General features: G+C 52.2%; 1 protein-coding gene across 1 annotated transcript in view; it reads left to right on the plus strand.

The window, feature by feature from the left end:
• The first annotated feature begins 14,366 nt into the window (after positions 1-14,366).
• BMP7 (bone morphogenetic protein 7) overlaps positions 14,367-25,133 on the plus strand; it is a 75,704-nt gene continuing 64,937 nt past the window's right edge. The window contains exon 1 of the mRNA XM_012770495.2: positions 14,367-15,298. Coding sequence (XP_012625949.1) covers positions 14,881-15,298 — 418 coding nt within the window. The 5' untranslated portion in view covers positions 14,367-14,880. The remainder of the gene's footprint in view (positions 15,299-25,133) is intronic.

Below are 25,133 nucleotides of genomic sequence, written 5' to 3' on the forward strand. Positions count from 1 at the left end.
ATTGCTCCTGCCCCACGACCTGGGTCTCTGCCGGGGCTGACCCATCACCCCGACGCCTGCCCTGACTCCTGCCCTGACCCAGGGGCGAGCAGGTGGCCGCGGCCGGGAAATCCAGGTGGCCCGTTCCCTGTTTGCCATCACTGTCCCCGGCGCACCAAGAGCCGGTCGTGCTCTCCTGGGAGCGAGAGGCTCTCTCCCCCCAGGGCCACCAGCGGCCCTGCCCATCTGGAGCAGTCAGTGGCCACGCAGAGCGAGCCGTGCGTGGAAAGAAATCATGAAGTCAGGGCTCTCGGGCAGAAGCTGGATGGAAAGACGGAGCTAGAGAGAGAGAGGGAGAGACAGACGGAGCCACGCAGACGGTCACCCTGTGAGGCCCCGGGCACGCGTGGCCTGGACAGGACTTCCCGGTTTGGGCCTTGCTCTGTTTGGTTCGGGTTTATGATGCTTGCCCTCGACAGAGTGCTGATTTCACAGCCGGGCGGCCCTGCACCCTCTCCATCCTAATTACAGACCAAGAGTCCCGCAGTGAAGAAACCTGTCTCTCTCTCTCCGATCCTCATTTCTTAAACTCACCTGACAGGAAGTCCTTTCTCCACATGCCGGGGGAGCAGGGATTCTGATGAACGAGGAGGAAGAGAGAGGCCCCTCCAGGTGGAATCGGCAAAGGTGCGGAGGTAACATTTGCAGCACAAAACTCCTCTGCAACATGGGGCTTCCAGGTGGCTCCTTGAAGCCAGACAGAGAATTATCTGGATTCCCCAACCCCCCCCCCACGATGTTGGAGGGCTTCGCTCCTAAGTTCGGGGTTTTGTGTCCGCATGAAGCCCTTTTCACAACACGATTTCTCTGAGTCACATTTTGTTGTTTTATCTTATAAAAATTCTGCCTCGGAGACAGACCCGCTTTTTAAACACGGGACGGTTTTATCTGCTCAGCCTGTTTACTGCTTCGCGCCAAGAAAGCTTTCTGAAGTCACAGATGTCTTGAACTAACCTCCAAGCAAGGGGGACGCAGTATGACCACACTAGATTGATTTTTCCCCCCTCTCCTTAAAAAATGGAAAGAAAGAACCAAATGTCTGTAAATTAAATTTTCTGGTTCTAATGAGGCTTTTGAACTCCTGTAAATCATCCTTTTGTTTCTCTGGTTCCTGCCCCACCCCCAGCAAGTCCCTACGTGGCATTTGGGAATCAAAGACTATTACTCCATAAAAACAAAATAAGGGCCGTGGAGGTCGTGGGGAGCCATGGATTGTGGGGGGAGGGAGAGGGGCTGGTGGCTTGAGACATAGGTAGTTTCTACCCTTCATTGGAGCCCTAAAGAAAAAGGCTCAGGACAATGCCTCGGCCTGAGGTGACCACAGTCTTTTGCAGGCCCTTTGGTGCCTGGGAACAGCATGTTTCCTGGCGTTGCTGGGAGCGGAGGTGGGCTGGGGGGCTGCCTGGGGAGCACGCTGTGCTTTGCCCTACACAGCTCTGTTCCGGGAGGGGGCCCAGGCTGGAAGTCTGGGCTGAGACATTTTGGCTGCAAAAACTAGGCACCCCCTGAAGCCACCTTTAAGAATGTGGTGGTATCATAAAGACACATGTGGCTGGGGACCTGGGCACAGGGAGCCATCGGGCTCCAGGAAAAGTCAGAGTGAGAAGGGGTTCGTGGAGGGAAGTAGCCTGATGTTCCCGTGGTCCTCGCAGGGCCTTTGCCCCACCATGGCCTCCCCTGGCAGCAGTCTCTCCCTGCTCATCACCTGCCTGGCTGCTCCTCAGAGCCCCACCCTTTGCTCGCAACCCCTCCCTTGCCTTTCTTTTTCTCCATGGCACTTGTCACTCATTCTTGTTTCTCTCCTGTCTCCCTAACTAAAATACCTGTATAAAGGGTCGTGAGTGTCTTCCCACTATTGCTACCTCAGGGCCTGAAAAGAGACTGTCACTTAGTGGAAATAAATAAATTTATATGAATGAATCGATGAATGGGTAAAATCCCAGGGTTGCTCAGGGTGTGTCCTGCGCCATTCACAAAGCTGAGAATGGGAATAGTAACCCGAGAGTGTGCAGCGTACGACCTACACCATTGGACTCAGTGACCCTGGGCTCTTTATAATGCTAGCTTGGTCATCACTCATCATGGCCACACTGGCTTCACTTCTACGTCCTGACCACGCCTCACCCCTATAGCCTCATTTTCTCAGATTTATCTACTTCAAATACCCAACGTAGTGAATTTTATTAAAGTGCCTAGTTGTCTTGCTTTAAGCCATATCCTCAGTCATTCTAGCCAGCTTGGAATGGTGGTCCTCATGTGACATCCTCTAGCCTGTTCTGGCTGGGGAGGGGGCAAGTTTGCCTGTGTTTACAACCTGCCTAGACCCGTGCAAGTACTTCACACATGATGTCTTATTGTATCCTCGTACCCTCCCGACAAGGTAGCACTATTCTTCCACCTGTGCTGTAGGTGAAGAACTGGCTCAGAGACTGCTATCAAGTTGGCTGGGTTCCAACCTGGCTCCGTCGCTTCCTGGTAGCGCATCCCTGCGCAAACTGCTTCATCTCCCTGAGCCTCGGTTTCCTCATCTGTAAAATGGGCGTAAAGTAATACCTATTTCGAAAGAATTGTGAGAATTCAATGAGGCGGTGGGGACAGCGCGGTGGCCACCTAGAGGCTAGCAGCGTGGATGATGTCTGAGTGTGCTTTCCTTCTCTCAACACGGGGGCTTTGCACCTCTGCCCGCAGTGCCGCGGCTTGCACACGCTCTGGTCACTGGCTGAAAATGGAAAAGGTGGTTTTCCAGGGTTTGAACCCTTGGAGGAGAAAAAGAAACCACACTTGCATGCTTGCACAAGAGCTCGTGCAAGTCTGCATCCAACTGCCAAGGCTGTTTTGTCACCTGATCCTCGCCCAGTCGTCCTGGGCTGCACGGTGAGCCCCGCCCAAGGAGTGGAGAGCTCAGGGTCATGCCCACTGCCACTCAGCAGGTGACTGAGTGTGGGTGACAATCCTGGCTCCTGATTCTGAGTCAGGCAGCATTCCCGACAGAAACCAAGATGTGCTCTCAGACAGTTCATTCGCTCATTCGGCAAATACGACTCTGCTGATGGTAGTGAAGAACGCCGGGCTCACATTTCTGTAAACATATAAACATGTAACTCCACGATATTTCAGGTGGTGATAAGTGTTGTCACAGACAAAAAGAAAACGCGGATTGTTTCTGATCGAGTGGTGGGGGAAAGCTTCAATGGTGAAATGATATTTGAACTGAGCCGCAGAGGAGGTGAAGGAGAGAGATATGTAAATATTGGCAGATGAGCCTCCAGGCAGATGAGACAGCGAATGCCAAGGCCCTGGGGTGAGCATTTTGCTACAAGGCAGAGCCTGGAACACACCTGATGCTTCCTGCTTTACCTGTGAGAGCCCCTGAGTGTAGAATTGCCAGGTAAAATACAGGGCGCCCAGTTAAATTTGAATTTCAGATAAACAATGACTAATTCTTAGTATAAGCATGTTTCAGACAGTGTGAGACATATTTATATTTTATTTTATTTTTATTTATTTATTTATTTTTTTGAGACAGAGTCTCACTGTGTTGCCCAGGCTAGAGTGAGTGCCGTGGCGTCAGCCTGGCTCACAGCAACCTCAAACTCCTGGGCTCAAGCGATCCTCCTGCCTCAGCCTCCGGAGTAGCTGGGACTACAGGCATGCGCCACCATGCCCGACTAATTTTTTTCTCTATATATTAGTTGGCCAATTAATTTCTATTTTTAGTAGAGACGGGGTCTCGCTCTTGCTCAGGCTGGTTTCGAACTCCTGACCTCGAGCTATCCGCCCGCCTAGCCCTCCCAGAGAGCTAGGATTACAGGCGTGAGCCACCGTGCCCGGCCATATTTATATTTTAAAAAAGTAGTTACTGTTTATCTGAAATTCAAATTTAACTGGGTGTCCTATATTTTTATTTGCCAAATATGCCAACCCTAGTCAGCGTTCAGGTATCACGTGACCTATGGAATAAAATCTCAGGGACTGGCTGGAAGAAAAAGCGGACTCAGAACTGGGTCACCCTGAGGGTGAATGCTGGCTTTGTCATTCGTCAGTCATGCGCCTTGACCTCTGTGCCTTCATACCCTCCTCTGGGAAATGGGAGATGGCACATCTAATTTCAGGGTGGTGAGGAGATCAGAGATAATCCGCAGAGCCTGGACACCAGATAGCTGTGTCTCGGGTGCTAACTCAGTAGTCTTTGCATCATATGTAAGGTGAGTTCAGACCTGCTAATCTTCCCAAATTATCTTTCTAACACGAGTCAAGACTAACCTACTTAGAGTGAGGCTTTACCAAGGGGGAGGCAGTAAAGATAAAATTCAAAGTAAAAGAAAGAATAAATTTTTAAGGAAATGAGCAGAAACAGTGAAGGAGGTGAGAGGAGGAAGAAAACAGAGATGGAGAGAAGCAGCGTGTAGTTGGTGAAGCATTCCCAGGAGGGTGGAAGCCTGGAGCCCAAATTCTAATTCCCGTTCAGCCCTGACGCACACAACAGTTTCTCTCTGGATCTCAGTTTCTCCATCTTTAAGACGAAAGGGTCGAACCATGCGTCTGCTGGACTTTTGATGCCACTGACCGGAAACTCAGTACACAGTGGCTTATACTGAAAAGTCCTGGGTGGGATGGCTTCAGGCACAGTGGGTTCCAGGGGCTTATGGATGTTGTCAGTCTCCTGCCTCCTCTTGTTTTGTTGTCCTGTGTAGTGTCATTCTCTAGCAGGCTCTCTCTGAAAGGAGGAAAGATGGCCGGCAGCAGCCCCAGGGCAAGGGACCCCACTGAGAAGAAAGACCCTTCTTCTCAGTAGTTCCCACAAAAGTTCTAAAGTTGAGTCTCATTGGCCTGGATTGAGTCACATGACCTTCACTGAGCCAAGCACATATGCTGCTCTGATTGGCCAGGCCTGGTCATGTGTCCACCCCTGAATTTGGAGGGAGGGGTAGTCCACCTGGAAGTTCAGGGCTGGGAGTGAAGAAGGGGTATTTCCACTGAAGAAAGTAGAAGAACTCTCACCAGAGGAGAAAAGACAGGGGTCTCAAACTAGATGGGCAGTTTCCAAAATGTTTTCTGTGAAATCCTGGGAGGAGGAAAGGGTGGTGGTGGTGAAAGGAAAGCAAGCTGGGGCTCGGGGCCCTTGCTGGGGTTACCAGATAAAATGCCGGATGCCCAGTTCTGTTTTAATTTCAGATAAACAGTGAATGAATGTGTAGTGTGAGTATGTCCCGTGCATTATATTTATTATCTTATAATAAATATTCATTGATTGTTTATCTGAAATTCGAATTGAACTGGGCGTCCTATATTTTTATTTGTTTAATGTGGCAACCGTAGCCCCTCCCCTGCTCTATTTAACCAGAAAAGCTCCATTTCTGTTTTCTGTGTCGGGCATCTGTGAAAAACTTCCTTGGCCACAAGTTTCAGCTGCTGAAAGGAGAGAAGGCCGTTTAGTTGACACCATCTCCCTGTCCCCTGCCAGCTCTGCCTTGCTCTTTCCTGCAAGGCTGCTAGCTGCAGGGGACAGAAACCGTCCCGGGCTGCCTGGTGCAGAAGTGGAGTTCACCAAAGGGTCTTGGGGGGCTCACAGAGCCCACGCGAAGGCTAGAGAACCAGGCTTGGGGGCTCTGCGCTTGGGAACATGGCGCCGAGCACCCTGCAGAATGGGCGGGGCTTGGGCTGAGAGCTTCCGGGCGGGTGCCTCTGATTGGCCGAGACTCAGTCACGTGCCAGTGCTCGGGGCCGCAAAGCTGTCTGGGAGAGGGCGGCAGGTTCTGCTTCCCGCGGTGGGGACTCCCCAAACCTGAGAGAGGGGTTCTGGTGCTGCTGGGAGGAGGGAGGTGCCGAAAGCAGCAACAGTGAGCGCTCGCTCCTGCTGGTGAAGATGGAATTCTGACTCTTGATGTTTCTAGAAGGAGGGGTTGCTTATCAGAAGCTCAGGGCCAAGCAGCAGGCGTCAGTGGGACGGGGACTCTGGAGAGGGGTAGGGTCAGATTCCGCCCAGGGACGTGGGCAGCCTCAGCCCTTCAACCTCTGTCTCAGTGGTCCTTGAATAGTGAATTGAACGGCGCTGCCTTGTAGGAGGGTTAGGGAGAGACTGGATGCATCCTCCAAAGCCAGCACAGCGCCTTATAAAGTCAGGGGAAAACTGATCCACCTACTCTGACTGGTAGAAGACTGGTGTGGACCGGTGTGTCGTCGTCTTTGGTTTAACGGTCTAAACCAAGGGTGGGGAGACTTTTCATGTGGGAGGCTGCATCAATTTAGCTGTGACCAGATAAGGCCACATTCAAGAAACTTCAATTAGGTATACTTAGAAATGTACCTTATTTGGTAAAATTCTAACTACTATGGACTTAATAATTTCAGAAATGAAAACTATTTGTTAATTTTAATGACTTTTGATGACTTTGTTGTGTCTGCTTTTTGTTGGAAAGCATTTGAATATTTGGTTGCAGCATGGAGGCCCGCAGTTTCAGTTGATCCTCTTGATGGGTGTCAGTCATTTGTGACCTTAAGGGCGTCTTGACTTGGGTTAGGTAGGAGAATGTAGATTCACAGCAACAAGTGGTTGAAAAAGGAGAAAGCATTTTTCAGGCGTGTTGCCGAAGGTGTGGGTGTTCTACATTTTTCCATATTTCAATTTGATCTTTCTTAGCATCAAACAGTGACTTTAAAATGTCATCTACTAAGAGCTCAGTCAATTAGATGCCTTGGTGATATCAACTAGGTGAGGCAGAAATGCTAATTTGAGTGTGATGTTATGATTCTCAAAGCCAGTGAAACTTTCCTTATATTTTCCAATTAATAGGTTTATAACAGCTGCATAGTTTTCAAATGATTCACATACATCATCCTGGTCATCAGTGACCTTTGCTAACTGGGGAAAATGTCTATCTAAAATTTCCTTTCGAAGAAGAAATATTTTGAAAAAGATAGCTTTTTTTTTCGAAATACTTGGGGTTTTTTTTGCCACATATCATATATAGACTTAGTTTTACCTTGCAAAGAAATATTCAAGTCATTTTGATTTGACATGGTATTACACAGAGATGCTGCATATCTATAGACATCTGTCTGTAATTCACATTGCTGATTCTGTTCTTCGCAAAACTTAACTATCTGTTCTGGCAGAGAAAATATTTTGGCTAACACCTGTCCCTGCCATAGCCAACACACTTTAGAATGATAAGGCAAATCCACACTGAATACTTCATGGTTTAGCTTTAGCATGTTATGAAACTGATGATGCCATGTTGCAGCTGCACAAATATAGTTAATGACACTGTGTAATTGTTGCAAAGTGTCACTTGAAATAGTAGCTTTAGCACAGAGATTTTGCTGATGTAAGACACAATGCAAAGAAATGAGATTATCCGGATCTGTTAATACTTTTTTTTATCTGTGTGGTAAACCCTTCATGTTTTCCTGTCATGGAAGGTGCATTGTCTGTACATACACTCACTAATTTACCAAATTCAGTCCAACTTCATGACATTTATCTTGAAAGTCATTGAGGATATCTATTCCCCATATTCTATTTGCAAGAGTGACCAAAGCGAGTAACTCTTTGTAGCAAAGATAATCTTTTGTTATGACCTGAATGAAGTATAAAACCTACACTGAGTCCATAGTATCAGTTGATTCATCCAAAGTGATTGAATAATACATTATTTTCCTTTTGAAGTATTACATGAAGTTGTTCTGTTAAGTTGAAGGCTAATTCATGCCATGTATCGGTTATGGTTCTCTTTGAGAGAGGCAGTGTTTTGTACTTTGAAACATTATCTGGGTCTCAGCATCCTACAACTTCTACAATGCATTCTTTCACAATTTCTACATCACTGAATGGCTTCCCATTTTTCCGAGTATATAAACTACTTTATAAGTTACTTCAGTGGCATTATTTCCAGGTCTTATTGTGGCTTGAAAGAATTGTCTTTGCTTTTGCTTTTCATCTTTCAATTTCTGCAATACAACCTTTTGCTCCTCTCTCTCTAATTTAAAATATTTGTGGTCCTTATGAATGTTATAATACTGCTGAGCACTGAATTGCTTTAATGTTGATATTGCAGTATCACCAAGCAAGCGAATCATCTTATATTTAGCAGAAACAAGATAATAATGCAATTCCCAGTCCTCATTTAAAAATCTGTTTTCTTCAGCATTCTCTTGGTCTTCTTTGACATGATGGGCTGTTAAGCAGACAGAATTAAAAAATGCTGTTGAGCTGTGCAGCTATTCACAAATTCCACTTCAAACAGAAACACAGTGAACCACTGTCAAAAGCTGAAAACAAACTGATGTACTTGACTCGCATAAACTCTCACCAACCAGCCTAGTGCGGTAGTGGTGCCAGTCAGGCGGGGGAAGTTAGAACTAACTCATGAGCGTAGCAGCCATCATTTTAGCCCTTCTGGCTTACTAAGCCTCCAATTGTGTTGGTCCATCTGGATTATTTTGTTGAAACTTATTATATTCTTTGGCATTTTAAATACGTTCATTTTAAAAATAAAATAAAAATATAAAAGATGAACAAAATGTATTAAAAATAAAAGGATTTGTTCTGTAAAATTTGGATTCAGTCAAAAGGCTGCACTTAAGGACCTAGAAGGCCACATGAGGCTTTAAGGCTGCAGGTTCTCCACTTCTGCTCTAAACCAAATTAAATTAGTTGCCAACAGATAAGCATTGAGAATTGTCACATTCAAACCTAGGTTTCCAGCTTCTCTTGAAAATCAGATCTGGTAACGTTGGAATCAAATTCTTGGATAGCATCATCCACGAGCATGTGATTTCTAGTGCGCGCTGGTCCCCACCCCTCTTCCCTGCATCTCAGCCAATGCGCCTTGCCAATGTCATCATGTCTGTGCTCATGGCTTCCTTTAGTGGAATTAGGAGGAAAGTAAGTATTTTTTGGGCCCTGGATCTCTGTATTTGTGCTACCTGCTGGGTGCCTGTAGGCATTTCCCTGCGTGACTTCTGCAATAAAGGAGGAGTTAGAGGGGAGCTCAGAGATGCTCTAGGTGTTCGCGGAACACTGACAGGGCACCCACTGTGTGCAGAGCCGCTGCTGGCACTCAGAGGCGCACACAGGACCAAGACAGGCCCTCTGTCTTGGTGTGACAGTGCTTCGGGACTCAGGTCCTGCAGTTGGACAGCCTGCGTGACAATCCTGATGTCACCACTCACCCTCAAGGTGGCTTTGGGTAGTTTCCCTCAAGTATTTGAGCCTCAATTTCCTCATCTGAAAAACGGGAATAATAATAAAGAACATCTCATAAGGTAGTTAGTTGGGAGGAGTAATGAGTTAAAAAAAAAGACACTTGGGATCGTAGCGAGCCAATACTGACGCTTCATTTGAAGCTTCAAACAATTTGTTAGCTGTGATGGCAGAGAATTAGAGCATTCCTCCTCAGTGCGGAGTCCGAGGATCACAGCGCCAGCACTCTCTGGGCGCTGGTGAAAAGTGCAGACGTCCTAACAGGTCCCGGGGGATCCGTGTTGCTTTAGGACAAAGCGTGGGGAACAGGGCTGCTCCCTGGTCACTGCACCGATAATTCAAGGCCTGGTCTGTGCAGACAGATGTGGCTTTGGGTCCTGGCTCTGTCACAGCTTAGCTGTGTGACTTTGGGCCAGTCACTCTCAGAGTCTCGGCTCCTTCCGTGTGATCTGGGGAGAGAACAGGCCCCTCCAGGCGGAGGGCCACGTGGGCTACGGCAGTGCAGGCCTAGCAGGTGCCTGGCAGGAGCACATGCTTCTGATGGCCAGCCACTCCTGTCACGTTTTGGCAGAAGGAAAGAGCTCCCTCTAAAGCTGAACCAAGGACAGTTAATGCTCAGAACAAAACCAGACTTCCTCCAGTCCGGGAAGAAATAACAGCCATTATAACAATAAACAAAGCCGCAGCTTCCCCCTAGCTGGAGACCCTGGACATCCCGCTGTGGTTTTGGCTTTCTCTTGGGTGCGCATGCACGCGTGTGCGTGCATGCGTGTGTGTGTGTGTGTGTGTGTGTCTTTCTGTCTGCTTGTGTTTTCCTTTTGGAACAGTGACCATTGTCATGTATACTTTAGACTGACAGTAGACGTTTAGTCTCTTACTCGGCTGTTTAAAAAATTTTGCAAAGAAAATCCCAGAGTGAACATGCGCAGGCAGCCTGGACCGCAGTGTGATGAAAGATTTGCATGGGAGGCAAAATTTCCTCACAGGTGCGCTAAAATAATTTCCTCTGCTGGGTAGGTCTGTTTGCACACAAGCATTTTCAGCCGTGCTGGGGGCTGAGGTCCAGGTCACTTGGCCTAGGCCAGGTGGGGTGGGCAGAAGGAGCAGCCCCAGACCCCTTGGCTGTGTTGGGCACCTCCATAGGTCCCCCAGGCGGGCTGAGCTTCCTCCAGGGCAGATGGTATAAGAGCTGTGCAGATGAAGACGAGGTCCCCACCTCGCTGAACAATGTGTGTGTCAGCAGAATTCTTTTCTTCTTTTTATTGCCTTGGAGAGACATATGCTGACGTGGTCAAAATCACTTCGGCAAGATGTGACTGATGAGGTAGGAAATGAAAACTCCTTGCCCAGCGCTGGGAGGCAGCAGGCGAAGGGTGCGGACACAATAACACCCCTCGGGATTCCAGGCTGTCTTTCATCCAGGGGAAGGAGGCCCAGGTGTGCAGCAGACTGGGCCAGATCGGATTACCACCCTGGAGCCCAGCGCTGGGTGCCCTGGCTGGGGGAGCTGCAGCCGGTTGGGGTGTGGGTGGGGGGCTGGCTGCTGGGGAAATCAGATAGGCCCCAGGGAAGTCCCTGGGCCCTGGCTGGTCTCGGGTGGGGCTGGGGGACAATGAGGGGCTTGGAATGTAGGGATTACTCTTTCATCTCTGATATCACCTTCCTGCTCTGCTCTCTGTTTTGCCCTTATGCTATTGCGTGCACTGTTTGTCTCTCTCTCTCTCTCTCTCTCTGAGTCAGTATAAATTTGCTTTTCTCTGCTTGGCCAAAAAACAGATCATCCTGAAAAGTTTTGTTGTTATTTTTTAACTCAGGAGGCTTTCCTATTAACACACTCTCCTTTTCATCCAGATGGTAACTAACGTATCAAGGGCTGTCTCTGCACCCTTGGCATCGTGGGAAGCCCCTTTGCGACCTGAATTACCATCTGAATCCTCACAGCAACTCCAGGAGACAGGTGCTGTCAGTCCCCCCATTTTAGAGGGGGGACCAGAAGTGCAGAGAGGTGAAGGCCCTTGCCCATGGTACACAGCGGGGAGTGGCAGGGCAGGTGGGGAACCCTGGTGGGCAGGCCTCAGAAGCTGAGGCTGCCTTCTGCCGCCCAACACTTGCCCTGGATAATCCCCAAAGGCTTTCCTGGTTGCGGCCTCATTCCGGCCCCAAACCAGCACGGGATGGGACGTGCTCCCAGCAGATATTCCTTGCTTGCATGTTTGCATTCATTCATTCAGCATTCACTGAGGGCCTGGTGCAGTCCTGGGTATTCCTTTAGGGGAGGAAGAAAGAGCCCACCCCCTCCCCCAGCAGGGATCACAGGAAAGATAAGGCTAAATGGGGGTTGTGGGAGTTCAGAGGAAACCTTATCTCTGGAGCCTTGGATATGAAGAGTGTGTTGTCTCTTCATCTTGCATGAGAAAAGATGGCTTCTGCAGGAAGGGCCACTGGGGTGAGAGGTCTGGGGGACTCTCCAGCCTGGCGCCTGCAGATCAGCACCGGGTCCACTGGGCTCCTAGGGTATTGGTTGTGCTTATTGTTATTCGTTCAACTGGCACTTATTAAGCACCTGCTGTGTGCCAGGCTCAGGGTGGGCTTGGGTGAGATGCAAGAAGAGGGGTAAACTGGAATCTTTGCTTCAGACTTCTCAGGGGTGGCTGAGGGGGGACAAGGGTAGATGCTGACAAAGCGGTTGTTTCCATGGGTACAGTGGCAGTACCCATACCTGCGGCCCTGGGCCCAGCCTCACCTGCTTGGGAAGGTCCCTCCAAAAGACTTGAGAGCGCATGAGCAGCAGAACAGGCTGCCGCATGGTGGGGCGCCCTGGCTCTCATCTTCATTTAGGCTTTGGGAAAAGTCGACCTTCTGCATCTCTGCTGGGGGCACGGCTGGGGCCGGGACAGAGCCCACTCTGCAGGGCTCCTGCTTGCTGGCTCCCCTGTCTCCGATGCCTTTCCCTGGGAAGGCCGGCTCCCCTCCCCACCCTCCCCACCCCACCCTGTCAATCCCCACAAATGACCCGGGTTCTTCGGCTGCACACTCTCAGATGGCCCCCGGGTGCTGGCGGCACTCCTGCAACTTCCCCGGCCATCCCGGGGCAGACCCCTGCGCTCCACTAGGCCCATCCTCGTCTTCCCTCTCCTGTGTGCCCTCCTCTGCCTGGCTCCTGCACCCTGCCGGAGCGAAGCCACGGGCAAGAACTGTGTCCCCTTCTGTCCCCAAACCTTATTTAAGGTTCTTGCTTTGTCTCCCCCAGCCTGAAAGCCAGTGTCTCGATGAAGGCCTCCAGGCAGGCCGCTCATTGCTGTGTCCTCCTGCCCAGCTCTGTGCTTGACGCTGGGGCCGGCCACACAGTTTTCAGGGCCTGGTGCAAAATGAAAATGAGGGGCCCTTGTTCACAGATTATTAAGAACTGCACTGTGGTGACAGCAGAGCAGGAAACCCAGCATGGGGTCCTTGGGAGATCAGGGCCCTGTGCCACTGCCCAGGCTGCGGCCCGAGCGGCCCACCTTGCCTGGCACCCAGTGCTCAACACACCTGTGCTGCAGGGGGAGATAGCGGGTGACGAGCAGAGGGAGGGGGTTTCGGGGGCCTTGGTGGACCAGAGGGCACAGGCTCAGCCCTGGCTGAGGGGGCTCAGGCCTGCTCAGGCCTGGCGTTTTCCTGCTACCTTGCAGGACTCCGGCCTCTCTCTCCACGTGGTCTCTCTCTCCATGTGGCCTCTCACCATGTGGCCTGGAGCTGCTGTCTTGTACAGAAGCCTCCAAGGGAGCCTCTGCTCCAGAAATCTGCAGAAGGTGAGATCCTGCTCCCCAGGCCTCCTGCTCCAGGGAGGACCAGCCCCCACAGGAGGCTTAGCCAGAGCCCCCCAAACACTGCCCTTCACTGCTCATTCCAAACTCCCTCTGGGGACCCCCCTCTGTCCCAGCCCCAGGAGAAGAGGGAGACAGGGCTGAACTTTTACCCCTCTGCACTCATTGCTACTCTGGGTGAGGGGTTATTTTGCTCCCGGTTTTACAGATGAGGAAACTGAGGCTCTAAGCAGCAGTCATTCGCCTAAGGTCCCACACTGGCAGAGGAGATGGGCGGGTTCTAAGGTGTCTGGGGCCTCCCTGTGACCAAGTGGGGGGCTCAGCGTCATTTATGGGATGACTGGAGGGTGACATCTCTGGCACAGACCCTGGCAGGGAACCGGATGCGAAGACGGGTGGGCCCCCCCGGGGAATGCCAGGTGGGGGCAGGGAAGGGCAGACAATGGCGCGCGGTGTCTAGTCTGGGGAGCGTGGGGGGGGGGCTGGAAATATACGGGCCCCAAAGAGGAGGAGGCGGGGAAAAACTCCCTAGCTCACACGAAGTTCACTTATTCGTTCTACAAACGTGGACGGTGCGGCCACAGCGGCTGCCGGGCGCTGGGCGCTGGGCTCCGGGAGCTGCCGGGACGTCGCTGGGCTGGGCCCTCGGGCGCTGGGTCTCTAGCGCGGAACAGCGCAACCGGGAACTGCAGGCAGCAAGAGAAATTAAAGGAAATAAAGCAAGCGTGCTTTGGGTTGACAGAAGCAGCGACGGCCGTAGCGAGGCCAGTCTGGGACGGTCTCCGAGAGGCGAAAACGGCATCTGGCGCGGGCGAGGGAGGGAGGTGCGGGGGAGGGAACGCCAAGTGCGAAGACGAGGTAGAGGCAGGTCGGGGGAGCCTGGAGGGCTCAGCGAGGCTGAACCAACGGAAGGGGGACAGAGGGACAAGGCGGGCTCAAGGGTCACCGCCTCTGGGAAGCTTCTGCTACCCGGGCGCTTCCCCCGCGCTCCCCCGCGTTTTCGTACCGCAGCCCGAACCCCGCAGGTCCTGCTCGGGTGTCCGTCCTGGTCCGGACTGCGAGTCCCGAGGTCGCAGGGCGGGCTCGGATTCCTGCCTCCACGTCCCCGCGGCGTCCGGCCCGGCGCTGGGCACCCCGTGGGCACTCGGTAAATATTTGTGGAGCGCACCAGAAGGAATGAATGAACCCATTGGGCACAGCTGGGGGGAGGGCGGGGCCGAGGGCAGGTGGGAGGCCGCCGGCGCGGGAGGGGCCCCTGGAAGCCCGTCCTCCTCCTCCTCCTCCACTCCTCCTCCTCCTCCCAGCCCAGCGCGTACCACTCTGGGGCTTCCGAGGCGGCCTCTCGTGCGAGCCGGGGCGCGCAGGGCTGGGAGAGCGATCGGGGCCCCTGCTCTCGGCACCGGAGGTTGGAAGAGGGTGGGTCGCCGCTGCTCGAGGGCGAGAGCGCCGGAGCAGCGGGAGGAAGGAGCGCGCGCCCGCCCGCCGCCTCGCTGACTCCTCGGCGCTAGCTCTCTGGACTCGTAGGTTTGCTGGCTGCTCCTCCCACCCGCGCCCGCCTCCTCGCTCGCCTGCTCGCTCGCCGGAGCTGCTTTCCAAGCCCCGCGGTGCGCCCGGGCGAGTGCGGGGCTAGGGGCCCCGGGCCAGCACCGAACAAGGGGCGGGGGTCGGGGCTGAGCGCAGCCGGCCGGGGAGGGGCCATGTCTGGCGCGGGCGCAGCGGGGCCAGTCTGCAGCAAGTGACCGAGCGGCGTGGACGGCTGCCTGCCACCTGGGGCGGCGCGGGCCCGGTCGCCCGGAGCCCCGAGCCCGGGTCGCGCGTAGAGCCGGCGCGATGCACGTGCGCTCGCTGCGCGCCGCGGCGCCGCACAGCTTCGTGGCGCTCTGGGCGCCCCTGTTCCTCCTGCGCTCCGCCCTGGCCGACTTCAGCCTGGACAACGAGGTGCACTCGAGCTTCATCCACCGGCGCCTCCGCAGCCAGGAGCGACGGGAGATGCAGCGTGAGATCCTCTCCATCTTGGGCTTGCCCCATCGCCCGCGCCCCCACCTCCAGGGCAAGCACAACTCGGCGCCCATGTTCATGCTGGACCTGTACAATGCCATGGCGGTGGAGGAGGGCGGCGGGCCCGACGGCCAGGGCTTCTCCTACCCCTACAAGGCCGTCTTCAGTACCCAGGGCCCCCCTCTGGCCAGTCTGCAAGATAGCCACTTCCTCACCGACGCCGACATGGTCATGAGCTTCGTCAACCTCGGTGAGTAAGGGCAGCAATGGGGGTGCGCGCCTCTGTCAGGGGGTGCTTTGGGACAGGGAGGGGGCTGTTGCGCTGCTAACAAGCAGCCTGCCCAGCTTTCCGCTCCCGCCGTTTGCAAAACCTCAGGGCTTACTGGAGGACCTCTCCGCCCTGGCCCTAGTGGACCCCAAGCCGTGTGCGCCCCTAGGTAGGGCGGGTGACGCGCTGCTGGCCGTGGGGGTTGTGGGGAGGGAGGGACCTATCCAAAGCACCTTCCTTGTTAAGCCGTTGGCCGCATCTCTGGGGCCGGAGGCGCCCGCCGGGTCGCGGCTCAGTTCAAAGCGCAGGGCTCGGTCATGTGAGCTGTCCCGAGCCGGCGCGGCCCGCGCTACCTGCATTTAAAGAGCCCTTCTCGGCCAAGCCGCCCTCCCGCCCTTCCTGGGCCCCTCTCAGCCCTGCCTGGCCCTGGCGTCGCGGGCGTCGCACTCCCTTCCCCGCGCCGGGAAGCCCTACCTGTCCCCTCGCGGTGCGCCCGCCTTCACGTGCTGCGCGCTCCGAGCACCTTGGGGACCCCCTTTCGCGGCCGCCCGGCGCCCCCCTCACTCTCGGCTGGAGCTGGGGAAGAAACGTTGCCATTGCGAGTTTTCTATTTTAAATATTTAATGATAGGTCCCGGGCCGGCAGAATCCATTTTCAGCGTTTATCACGTGTGGCGCGCAAACCGCGGGTGTTAGCGATTGGGTGGCGCGGGGACGCGTCCGGGGCGGCTGGGGGACCCTGTTTCCAGCTGGAGCCGCCGCCACCCCGGGACGCGAGGCAGGGACTGCGGCCGGGCCGGCGGCTCCCCCGAGGTGTGCGCGCACACTCACCGACTTGCTCAAACTAACCCCCGGCGGCGCGCGGCGGGGCCGACGGTCAAATATTTGGCTTCCGAGATAACACGCCCGATAGCGCCGTTTCCTGAGCCGCTTTCCTTCTACTTGCGTAGCTTGCTGCGAAAACCGAACCGAGTCAAGACAGCAAACTCACGCCCACGGGAGCTGTGTCAACATGGAAATAATGATCCCGAAGCCCCACGCTGGGCACCTGGGGCACGGATGGGGGGGCGAGGATCCGCCTAAAAGCTTCCCGCTCCAGATAAGGTCCCTGGAGTTCCCGGGAGGCCATTGTCTGTGCTTAATAATAACCGAATTCAAATAGCGAAACAAGCTCCAGCAAGCAAGGGGTGGGAGGTTTAGATGCCCGAATAATTTCAGGAGAGTTTAAATTATACTGAGCAGCCAGTTAGGAACGAGGCAGCTCCTTATGTCCTGGCTTAGAACCATCTCCACGGAGCATGAGGTGGAAGCAGGTGAGGTGCAGGTGAGCGCGGTTGCACGTGTGCTTGCGTGCCTGTGTCCTGCTGGAGACCACGCCAGGAACTGGAGAGAGATCTCACTGGTGCGGCCGTGGGGCATAGCTGGGACTTGAGGACTGGGACTGGGGTTCGATTTTTCATCATCTGCACTTCTGCCTCTGTAATTTTTTTTTCTTTTACAATGTGTGTTTATTGCCTATGCCAAAACTAAAGAAAAATTCCAAATGCATACACATAAAATAATTAGTGAACGCAGTGCTCTGTAGCCCCCCTGAAGCCTGGGGTTAGCCAAGGCCCTTTCTCTGCTGGGTACTCATGACTCCTGCTGAGTGCCGCAGGTCCCAGAGGCTGCCTTCAGAGCCTGGCCGGGGTCATTAAAAAGGTATTTGTGACCCCTGGTTTCTGTGGAAGGCTCTGCAAACCCAGTGCAGAAAGTGCCCTGAAGCTTTGGCCCAGCATCATGGTCAGTCCCGGGGCTCCCCGCAGCCCACAGGAGGACCAGGCTACTCACCGGTGACTCTGGGAACTTTGGGGCGGGCTGTTTGCTCCCCCACGGCAGTGGAAGCAAGCTGGGGCTTGTTTGGGAAGGCCACAGCTGGGTGGTTTTCCTCCTCTGGCTGTACACACACCTTTCAATCCATTTCTTTCATCTTGAAAGGACAAAGACCGGCTTGTCTGAGCCTCTTAATCAGTCAGGCTGGCTTTGGGCTTTGTGGGACCCTGACTTTCTCAGGTCCAGCTTTCTGGAACATCACTCCAAATTAGATGGCAGAGTGGCTTTTAACAGAGCACACTGACCTTGTTTTCTTTCTTTCTCTGTCTCTAAACTAGAGGTAATTAGTTAGGTGAAGACCTGGACTGCAGTTTGGCGAGACGCTTCCTGTAGATGCTTTTAAGGTTGGCCTTTAATTTCTGCTCAGCAGCAGCACAGGAATAAACTGCCTGTCCCTTCTGTTCTGCTGTGACTTGGAATTTTTCCACAGGAGGGACTTGGGAGCGGCAGTGGGTTTGGAGAGGGGTGGGGGTGGGATTCATGTAGGAGGCTTGTTGGAGGTGCTGAGTTTTCTGAGAGGGCACACTGTTTTGCCTTGGATTGCAGAACGTGCTGATCTGTAATATTCAAAGTTTTCTGAAGGTAAGTTTATTCTCACACTTTGCCTAAGAGTGAGAAAGTGTCACTTGCACATATCAAACCATTATTTGTTATTATGGGGGGACTTGCAGGGATCTCGGGGGGATTGTCCTTTATCTGCTGCCCTCTCCCCACTGCGCTGCGTACCTCCGCAGTCCTGCAGGCCGGCGTGCCTGGGTGTGTGGGTGCGTGGGGGCCCTGCCTGAACTCTGAAGGCTTTTGCAGACCTGGCGCGTTTATTCTTCTTTCTGTCTGCAGCCAAACTGGTTTTTGTTCCTATAAGTTGTTCTCCTTGGAATTCAAGTTTTTTTGCCAGGCTGAGCAGGATCTAAACTAGAGGGGAAACGAGAGGGGAATTTACGACAAAACCAGGTGCTGGGAACGAGGACTTCAGCCTGCACCTTGTGACAAAGCCCAGCCTGTACAATAAAGCCCCGTGCAATGTGAGTTGAGCTGCCTGCGTGAGACTCACATCTTCCCAGCCTGGGCCCCTTAAGTTCAATGGCAAGATTTGTAAACTGGTTTGGATTAACAAGCCCCTGACTCCTCTGTGTAGACTTAATTTTGGAATTCAAAACAGGCTACCCTCTCTTAAGTAGTCCCCAGGCAGGGGCAGTGGCGATTCAGCAGACCGAACCTAGCAATAGCCCTCACCTTTCTTTAAAAGTCCTCACCTAGCAAAACCCAGCACAGCTCTGTCTGGAATCTTCTAAAGAAGCCTGCTGGCGCTGGTGTGTGTGTGTGTGTCTCCTGTTTATCTCTGGTCCAGGTTATGAAGGAATGAAATTTGTTTAATCTTCGAAGCTAAATTATAAAAGGAGAGAGAGAGAGAGAAAGTCGGAAACCTATCATTACTGCAGTCAGCGTATAAAAGTGGCTTTTGTTAACGTTGCTGGGGAGTGGGGAGAAGGCTCCGCAGTTTGGTTTTTGCTTCATGCCATCTGCCTGTCCTTTTTGTTGACAAGTGTTTGGCATTAAGATCTCTCCCTTTGCCCCTTAAGAGCAGGCCCTACCACTGTAGAGTATTAGAAAAAGATTCTGTTACAGTTTAAAAATTTCCTTCAGGGAGTGCTTCAAGAAGGGAGCGTGGACTGCAGGCATTTGCAGCTGTAACCTGGCTTGTGTTAAAATTTGGAAGGGGCTGTTCCACATTCCAGCACTCGGAGCGCCGGCCCTCACTGGTGAGCAGCCAGAGGTTAATATAGATGTCACCCAGCCTCCCCCTTGCTTGCTTGCTCTCTGCAGAGCCCCTTCGCTATAGGCGCGCACCAACAGCTGTGTTTTCAGTAACCCTTTCAAAATCACTTCTTTTAAACCTCATTTTCCTGCTTATATAAATCAAAGATTTCCCCCCTCTTTTCCCAAGGATCTGTGTGACCTGGATTTGAACTTTTTTGATCTTCCATGTATTTCTGGCATCGGGCACGTTAAGGCCGAGCACCGAATGCCAGCTTGGGTGGCTGTTTTTGGTTTTTATTCCAGGGTTGTCGTTTGGTTGTGAGGTGGTTCCCGTGGAAGGGGTGTAAGGAAGGTAGCCCCGATAAAAGCCGGTTTCGGGGCAGCCGGGGGGATGATTCTCTGCATGCACAGAGAGGAGAGGGGCAGCTCTTTGCAAGAGCCACGGCCTGGGCCTTACCTCGCTGTGGTAGGCTGTGGAGCCTTCCCGAGACAAACACAGCTGGCGCCCGATCCCCTGACCACCGGAATGCCTGCGATGTGAGCGAATATCACATGGCCACCGAGCTCGGAGACAAGTGATGACTTCATTTCAGGGAGAGTCCCATCTGAGTTGATTGATCACCCCTATCGCTTTAACATCCCCCCGCCCCCATTTGGTAAGGTCATATTTGGCCCATTGCAGGAATCGGAGTGTCCCGAAGCTGCCCCGTCTCCGCCCTTTCCCGGCCTGCCCGTCCCTTTAGGGCTGAGCGTTTTGAATGGGGAGCGCTTTGCACCAAGCTGCCGGTGTCTCACTCTTTAGACTTAGCTGGGGGCTGTCGACACACTGGCTTTTTGGCATGCCGCTGCAACGCTTTGCCTTAATACGCTTTGGCAGTGTCACCGGGGTGAGGGCACAGGCAGGGGTGTGTGGGACCTGTCGTGTCATTGTCAGGAGGAATGTGAGGATTAGCCTGTACAGCGTGGCGGTGGGAGAGCGTGCAGCTGTGTACACTTATTATAAAAGATTTAAGTCCCACTGGTAAAATCAATATATTGAGTTGCACAACCCTCTGCTTTTAATTAGTTTAAATCAAATGCGCTGGTGCCATTTTGCCTGCTTTCGCCTTCATGGGGCGAGGAAATACCAATATTTACATAGAAACTGTTAATTTGTGGCGACAATGATAACACATCGAGCTTTACTCACTCACATTGCTCCAACTTGATGGATCCCAGATCGCCGTGGAGTTGTGGCGCCGAGCGGGTGACATCAGCGGGTGACGGAGCGGGCGGGAGACGTCAGCGATGCCAGGGCAGCGATGCCAGGGCGCAGGTGGGCGTGGCCGCAGACGCAGGCCCGGGGACGCTGGTCTTTCAAGAAATGAGCCAGTTCTTTCCGTGGCAGGTCAGGAATGGCGAGATTCACCCGCATCTTTAAAATCCTTTCTCTCAGCATCCGTACAAGATAGTGGAGGGGGCACTCGGGGCACTTGGTCTTGGTTTTGTTCTCCCGGCATGCAGGGCCCTTTGTCCTGGGCAGCTCAAGGCGCTGTCCTTTATTTTTCCCAGAGCCCCAGATGCTTTCTTTCCAGTTCCTGAACCCGTTTCCAGAGGCCGGGGGGTTCGCTCGCTGCAGACGGCACCGCGCTCGGCCCTGGCTGTGTTACGTGAGCCGTGTGCCGTTAGCTGTTGTGTTCAAGCTGGGATTGAATTCCGGATTTTGCAGCAAATGGCATTTGACAAATAATACTTGACAAAAATGTGACTTGGTATTTCTTAATATGGAACAGATAGTTCATAGTTAACTTTCCCAGGCAAAAAATCGCTCAAACCCACAGCGGAATGGCAGTGCCAGTGAATGCCAGGGCTGCCGCTGTGTGTCCCTCCCCTCTCCAGAGTAAAGTGTCTGTGATTCGGGGGGATACTAGGGGTGCATGAAGTTCGACACTCACTCATGTGCGACCCAGAGTAGCATGCGCCGCCGTCCTGTCAACATCCGTGTCGGAAGGCATTGTGGGGAGCGGCGCAAAGCCTTTGCTGATCCGCGTGGAGTGGATTGAATTAATGACAGCTCTGAGCGCACCAGTTTTAGGGTAATTGCTTCATTGTTTTGGAGCCAGGGTGCTTATAATCCGGTTCCTGTGCAAACATGTTTAACGTGTGTTAATGCATTTCCAAACCAGAGCCTCTCACACAACCCTGCTTTTCATTAATTGATGTCGGTAGCATGGTACAGTATTTCAAAGGGCTGGCCAAGTATAAACTGTGTTTCCAATTTCCTTCCTTTCCTGTGTTTGGAATGCCAATGTTAATTTGTCCCCATGCAGGAGCGGGGGCTGCCAAGCGCGGCTTTCTATAAAGGGCTCCACAGTGAAGGCTTCCAGCCCTCGCTGGTGCTTGGGGCTGCCTGGCGGAGTTTCCCGACACTTCGCAGCTAATTCTGGGTGATATATGGACTGGGGGGTTGGGGGGCTTCGTGGCCGTGTAACGGAAGTTCCCGGTGACAGCAGTGGGTGTGACTTGGCAAGGGAGCTTGGAACGGCTTCCACAGTGACTCTTTAGACACAGCCTAAATCCATGTGTCTGTTTCCACTATGATTGCCTGTTAGCTGTGTGACCTTGGGCAAGTGACTTAACATCTCTGAGCTTGTCTTCTCATTTTATAAAGCCCAGATATTCCCTCCTCGACAGATTCTGAAGAAGACCAAATCCTATCACCCGTGTACGGCGGAGTCTGGCTGGGAGTTGGTGCACAATAAGTGGTCGCTTTTGCCTTTATTGTGGTAGCCAGATGAAGATTTATTTTGGTAGGTTAGTTGGAATTTCAGTTTTTAAGTACTTAATCTTAAAACACTGAGATTAAGCCATACATGTTATTTTATAGCGGTCACGGAAATGGCCCCAAAGGCATGTACATGCATGTCCTTCCCTCCTCTCTCAGAGACCAGTGAAATTTGAGTGAATGCCCCAAACTCACTCGATCACTCATCCAATAGAATGATGCTGAATCTCTCTCTGGGTTTTAGCATCTATAGTTATTTAATCATTTTACTACTTGGGAAAATGAAACTGAGCAGAGGGGTATATAAGGAGAACTCTCTGTACTATCTTTCCAACTTTAAATAAAAAAATCATTTCAAAATAAAAAAGTCTAATTTTAAAAATTACATTACTGGAGTGTTTCTTTCCAGCCCTTTCTGGAAGACAGTCAAAGTACAAATGGTCTTTCCCTTCAAGGGAGTGACGAGCCCAAAGCATTCATTAACAGAGCAGCACGACTTTCCCACTTTTCACTGGAGCAGGTGCGCGGCTGCCCGTGGCTCCTGCCGCTGGGGCTGGACCGCGACAACAGAGCCCTGTGTGGGTTCAGTGTGTTTAGAAGCCTCTGGAGACCAGAGGACGAAAGAGAATGTTTCCAGGGCCCGGGACCGAGGCCTCCCGTAAGTTCCCTTCAGCTCTTTCTCTGCCGTTTGAAAAGTCCCGAGTATTAAGTTTCCCTGCATCTCCGAGGTCACGTGTTCTATCACATCTTTATCTCCCTGGAGTGGCTTTCAAGTTTCAATCTTTTGTTGTCTGGCTTAATTAAATTTGGCTGTGAATAAAAACTTGCACTGTTTCCCAAATCGAGGACTTGCATGCGGTTAAGCATCGGATTTAGGCCTGCCCCCGTCGTGTGATTCCAGCCTCTCTCTTGCTTTCCTGTAGTTTGGGGGGGGGGGAGCGAAAACAAAAAAGCTAAGCACCGAGCACTGTCGGCCTAGGGTGGCCTGCGGTGGTCCCAGCTCGTCAGCCCGCACCTTGACGCACAAGTGCAAAGGCCGGCAAGGTTTTTTGTGGTTGCAATGGCTTGTGTTCTGGCCTTCGGTAAAGGACCCCTGGCTGTTTCTTCCAGACGTTCTTACTCTCCTGCCCGTGTGCTGCCTTGCAGAGAGCTGCCTTCTCCTGGCGTGGAAGTCACTCGGTGTTGGCTGTCGGTTTGCATGAGTGGCGTGAAGACATTCTAGGCAGTGTCCTCGGATTCCCACTAGCAGTTTTTTGAGTACACACCCAAATAGAAACAAGTTGTGTAACTGCTACAGGACAGTTAGGATAGTTTGCATTAGTACTTTATAAACATAGATGAAAATGGAAATTTAAGTAGGAGGCACTACAGATAAAAACAACACAAAGTTTTAATGTTTGTCCATTAATGTGAATTTTAGCTAATCATTATTAACACAAATTTAATTTTGATTGTTAACACAGTTCTAATTGACAAACAGTATACACTTAATTAACTTTGCTGCCCCCAACACTTGCAGTGTGGTGGAATGTTCTTTGGTGGTTTTCAGAATCGTGGTTTAACGGTTAGAGACCGCTGAGCTCAAGGTCTGGCCCCAGACTTCAATGATTTTTGACCCTTTGTCTGGTCAGCATGCATGGAGTTATTGTGTGGTAACAAAAAACCCCACAATCTCAGTGGCTTAAAATCACAGGGGTTTGTTTTTCATTTGCATTAAGTTACAGGTCCATCGTGGGTTGGTGGGCGCTGTGTACATTGGTGGCAGTGGGGGTTGCTAGGGGAGGCTCAGGTCCTCAGAATGTCACCATATTCACCAAGATAGTCACAGTACCTTTCCAGAGGGAGGAGAGATAATGTGAACTGTGCAATGGCTCCTAAAATTTCTAGCTGGAAATGACTTTCTACCTGGAAGAGCTTCTGCTCACCTTACACTAGTCACGTGGCCAAACCTGACCCAGGCCGGGCAGTGGACCACGATTCCACCCCATGCTCAGGAAGGCAGAGTGGCAGGAAGAATCTGGAAGTGGCGCTAATGCCTCCCACACTGTCATCGGTGAAGAACGCTTCCCAAGATACCACGACAGATATGGAAGATTCAGAAGCGAATCGTTGGCTGTGAATCCCACCTGTCAATTATGCAGAGATTCTGGTTGAAGCTTAGCTAGTCAGTTTCTATGATGTTGGTCATTCTTGAAATTTACTTAACAATTATAATTGTAATATATTGTTTCGTGCATTCTTGTAAATCTAAAGTTATTCCAAAATAAAAAGTTTGTTTAAAAAAAGGGAGCAACCATGATGTTAACTCTTTGGTGCACGGACACCCGTGAGCTCAGGCGTGAGGGGCTCTGGGGTGCTGCTATTCCCAAAGTTGGGGGCCAGGAGAGCCAGTCCCAGTGTGTGTTCGGGGTATTGTGCCCCAAAGGCCAATAACTAATCAATCTACGGACCCATTAACACGACGGGGACTCAGCACGCAAATGAAAAACCCACAGGACGGCACCCCGAGACCTGTAAAACTCTCTCTGCCTCCTTCCTAAGGTGCCCAATATAGAGCTGCCGTTTGTTTATGGGCAACAGAGAGGGGGTGGGGGAGTTGTTTTAGATCTTTCAGTTTTCCTCTTGGTCCTGAACTTTGTAAACCCCCCATCCATCCACCAATCTTCGCCCCCTCTCAAGTTCTATTTTCTGACTGACTTGACCTAACATTTCTTGAGAGAGAGAGAGAGAAGCCCTTAAAACTGGCAGTGAGGCCTTGGAACCTTCCAGGGCTAGTAAATGTTTATGGGATGGAGGCGCTGGCTGGTCATTTCCTTTAGGAGGAAACAATAAATGAAGCGACTTGCCTTATACCTGCTCAAACCCTGAGCTTCTAATTGTCTTCATACACTGGCGGGAGGGAGGGACGAGGGGCGCCCAGAAATCCCTGGGCCTCTGGAACGTGGAAGGGCCTTTTTTAGGTATGTTCAGGGCAGAGTTTCCCAGCCTGGGCACTACTGGCTTTTTAAACCAGCTGGTTCTTTCTGTTGGGGGCTGCCCTGGGCACTGTTGGGCGTTTAGCAGTGCCCCTGGCCCCTCGCCAAGTCATGACAATGACGCACATCTGCGGACATTGCTAACTGTCCCCTGGTGGGCAGAGTCACCCCCGGTGGAGAGCCACTGGCTTAGGGCGATGTTCCTCAAACTTGGGAATTCACTGGGGAGACTTGGCTTCCAACCCATTGGCCCATGGTGGGGAGTGGGGCCCATTTCTAGTGGGATGCATTATTTTCCGGTTGAAAGGAGCACAGATTGCAATCAAAACTTGAGCCTTCTCCTGGGGGCACGGCTCTGCCTGGGTTTGAAATGCCCTGGAACCTCGAAAGAGCAGGCGTCCACTCCCAGAACCAGATCCTTAACTGGACCTTTTGCCTGATGATGCTAA

This window comes from Microcebus murinus, chromosome 16, assembly GCF_040939455.1.
Source record: "Microcebus murinus isolate Inina chromosome 16, M.murinus_Inina_mat1.0, whole genome shotgun sequence".
In the NCBI taxonomy this organism is placed as follows: domain Eukaryota; kingdom Metazoa; phylum Chordata; class Mammalia; order Primates; family Cheirogaleidae; genus Microcebus; species Microcebus murinus.